General features: G+C 39.0%; 1 protein-coding gene across 1 annotated transcript; it reads right to left on the reverse strand.

Moving 5' to 3' along the window:
- Positions 1–1,029: 1,029 nt before the first annotated feature.
- LOC100670573 (olfactory receptor 5V1) lies at positions 1,030–3,308 on the reverse strand. The gene has a single exon (XM_023540867.2). The coding sequence runs from the start codon at positions 2,569–2,571 to the stop codon at positions 1,519–1,521; it is 1,053 nt and encodes a 350-aa protein (XP_023396635.2). The 5' UTR covers positions 2,572–3,308; the 3' UTR covers positions 1,030–1,518.
- Positions 3,309–3,755: the final 447 nt, after the last annotated feature.

Raw genomic sequence — 3,755 nt, forward strand, 5'->3', positions numbered from 1 at the left:
CGGAAAGCAGATGAAAGGACAACTAGAAGGAATTAATGAATACTGAGGCAGCAAACTGTGTAAGCTACAAATTGGCCTTATCACAGGGAGGCAACAGGAATAAGAAGAAGATGGTACCGAGAGAATGGGTGAGGAAGATACTAGGTCTCTCATCTAGTTCCAGGCTCTGGACCTCTTTTTTCCTACCTGTCTTTCCATCTCTTAAATTCTTGCATTGTGAGTTATTTATTTCCCTTTCTTGTCATCTCTAAGTCTCTTATCTTTAACATTTCTCTCCCTTTTCTGCATTTCTTTCTCTCTTGCACCCCTCTGTCTTCTCACTAATTTGTCTTCACAACAGTTCCTTACATGGTACATAATATATAAAACTAGTGATTTAGTACTTTTCTTTTTAGTAGATGTAATTCCTACTCTTTTTTCTAAATTTAATTATTATGTAGCAAAACTTTTATTGTCCTAAAAAATTATGCTGCTTTTCTATATATTTCTCTCTGTTTTTTGTTTTCCAAATATTTAGAAAGTAGTTTCCTAAACTTAAGATACCTTATAAAATAGTAACATGTCTTACGGATTTATTCTTGGAAAAAGTCTTTTAGGAAATTCCACCTTTTAGATAGAGTAAGTAAGGCTGGTAGAATTGAGAAAATAAGATTGTATTCCTTCCAACATGAAGATAAGCTACCTTTGGCCCATGCAGTAGATAATAAAATTAAAATTAATTGCCAGCATATATGGAGATGCACCATCACTTCATAATTCATATACTTCTGTCAAAATCAGTATATATATATATATAATGTGAACATATATGAATTTAACTTATTGGTGATTATGCTTTATTAAGAAGAACGTCTTATGTACATTAGACATGTTATCAGGAGGGACCAGACCCTGGAGAAGGACACCATGCTTGGTAAAGTGGAGGGTCCTAAAGAGGTGGATTAACAGTGACTACAACGATGGGCAGAAATGTAGCAACAATTGTGAGAATGGTTCAGGACCCGGCAGTGTTTTGTTTTGTTGCACATACGGTCATTATAAGTCGCAACTGAATCCCTGCTACCTAGCAACAGTAGGGAAAGGTCAAAAGCATGACTTAAATATACAGAAATATGATTAACATATAAAATGATCATGAGGAGAAAATCTTTCACTTCTCCTCAACATGCAGGGAATAATATGGAGAAGGAAGGAAAGCGCCAAAAGATGAAGCCCATCAAACAAATATTACTCTTTTGGATAGAGAATTCAGGAATGGAAAGGATCCATAAGAAGGTAGCACCTAAAAAAAATAAAGAAGTTAGCATCTTTGTCTCTCACCACAGGACCAACAAAAACTCAAGAACATGTACACTAAGGTTGAGTGTGCCAACTGTTCAATATCTGTCCCATCATTGCAATCAACTTATAAATTGAGCATCACTAGAAACAGCCAGCTGGTAAAAAGTGAATTTTCTAATAAAAGAATATTGATCACAGGTAAGTGAATGTTATATATCAAAAGAGGGATGTTGATGGCTACCACTTCCTTCCCACGACTTTCACGGCCTCTTTGATGTCCTTATTCCTCAGTGTGTAAATTATAGGGTTTAGCATGGGAGTTACAACACTGTACAATACTGAGATCAGTCTGTCTTTCTCTAATGAGTAAGATGAGATGGGCCGAGCATAGGTGAAGATGGCACTGCCATAGTAGAGAAGGACAATGACCAGATGGGAGGCACATGTAGAAAAGGCTTTTTTCCTCCCTTCTGATGATTGAATTTTCAAGATGGTAGAGATTATGTAAAGGTAGGAAAAGATGATAAACAAGAAAGGAGTCCAACCAATGAAGACTCCAGTGGAAAGCAATGCCAGTTCATTGACAGATGTGTCCCCACAAGACAAAAGCAGCAAAGGCGGGATGTCACAGAAGAAATAATTAATCTGGTTGTTGCCACAGAAGGGCAGGTGGAATGTCAGTACGGTGTGCACCACTGAGTTGAGAAAACCACCAGTCCAGCATGAGGCTGCTAACTGGCTATACAGTACTTTGTTCATAATAACTGAATACCTTAAAGGTTTGCAGATTGCAATGTAACGATCATATGCCATTGCTGCCAGGAGGAGACACTCTGATCCTACAAAGAAAATGAATGCAAAAATTTGAACCACACATCCCCCATAGGAAATGCTTTTCTTCTGAGATAGGAGATGCACCATCATCTGGGGGACATTGGTGGTGGTGCAGCAGATGTCAAGAAAGGCCAAGTTCCCTAGAAAGTAATACATGGGAATGTGTAGGTGTGGATCAGCCCTAGTCACTAACATAATGAATATATTCCCTCCCAAAGTGCAGATATAAGTCAGAAAGAAGACGGTGAATAGTAAAAACTGTAATTCATTTAGGTTGCAGAATCCCAAGATGATGAATTCAGATAGAGCTGTTTGATTCTTTCCTTCCATGATGTTGCCTGGTTTCTTTTTGGGAACTGGGCAATGGGACGCATAGATTACAGTGATGATATGCTGCAGTAGCAATGGTCTGAAAAACAAAAAAACAAAAATGTTAAAAACAAAAATCATCAGCATCTACATCAGATTCATACCCAGAGGAGCAGCACCCCTGCACAAACCATAGCTCCTACTTATCACCCATGTAGATGTAAATATAGCCAATGTTTCACCTCTCTTTCTCTTTCTCTCTCCCTTTTCCTATCCTGGCCTCTTTTCTGTGTAGCTATGTGAAATGGCTTTATAGAGGATAACATTGAGCTTTGCATAGAAGCATATTCGCTACGTATTTCCCTGAGTTTTTGTTCTTGCCCTCACTCTGACATTTCCAGGTTTTCCTGAATACTTCTCTGTTCAATCATGATAACTACGAGAATAGCATATCCCTGGTTCCCAGGCCAACCACTCTTAGTCACTTTACTTCAATAACAACTCATCAATATGGTCATTAGAATACTTAGTAACTTTCTTACTAAATCTTTGATAGCAAAGAGAATTGGGTCAAAAAGAATTTCACAAACTCAATGTGATCTACTATCTCAACTATCCTGAAAATTACGGAAACTCTGGTGTTATAGTGGTTAAAGAGCCACAGCTGCTAACAAAAATGTTGGCAGTTTAAATCCACCAGGTGCTCCTTGGAAACCCTATGGGGCAGTTCTAGTCTGTCCTATGGGGTCGCTATGAGTTGGAATCAACTTCAACGGCAACAGGTTTGGAGCTTACATGTAAATCCCCAGTTCATTCTTTAGAGACGACTTTTCCAATTTCTAAATCGTTGGAAAAACAAAAGTTACCGTACAGTCATCCTCTCACCCCCGGTTATAAATTACTTTAAAGTTGTTTTGAGAGATATGGTAGGCTCATATTTAAATGGATAAAAATGTATGGGGGCACTGTGTGACCTCTTATAACTTCACAAGGGAGAAGGAGAATCAAGATTAATGCCCAAGGCTGATTCCTATGAGGTGGAGTTCAGACATGCCTCCTATCTCCACCATCTTAACTAATTCTGACACCAACCGTCCCTTCCATGGCACTCTCTACTTCTCTGCTGGGTTCGGTAATTCATCGCAATGAATTACAGACCATACTCATGATTCTGGGCTTATTTGGGAAGTATCAAGTTACGGTTCATGCTCAGAAACACTCAAGGATACAGTTCTTCCATCAGGACAGCCTTTTCCCAGCCCTGTTTGCAAGCATGCCTCTCCCTGGCCCTAGACCTCTGCCCAAAAGCACTCAGCTTTCTTTCTCCACAG

This window comes from Loxodonta africana, chromosome 1 (assembly GCF_030014295.1).
Source record: "Loxodonta africana isolate mLoxAfr1 chromosome 1, mLoxAfr1.hap2, whole genome shotgun sequence".
In the NCBI taxonomy this organism is placed as follows: Eukaryota; Metazoa; Chordata; class Mammalia; order Proboscidea; family Elephantidae; genus Loxodonta; species Loxodonta africana.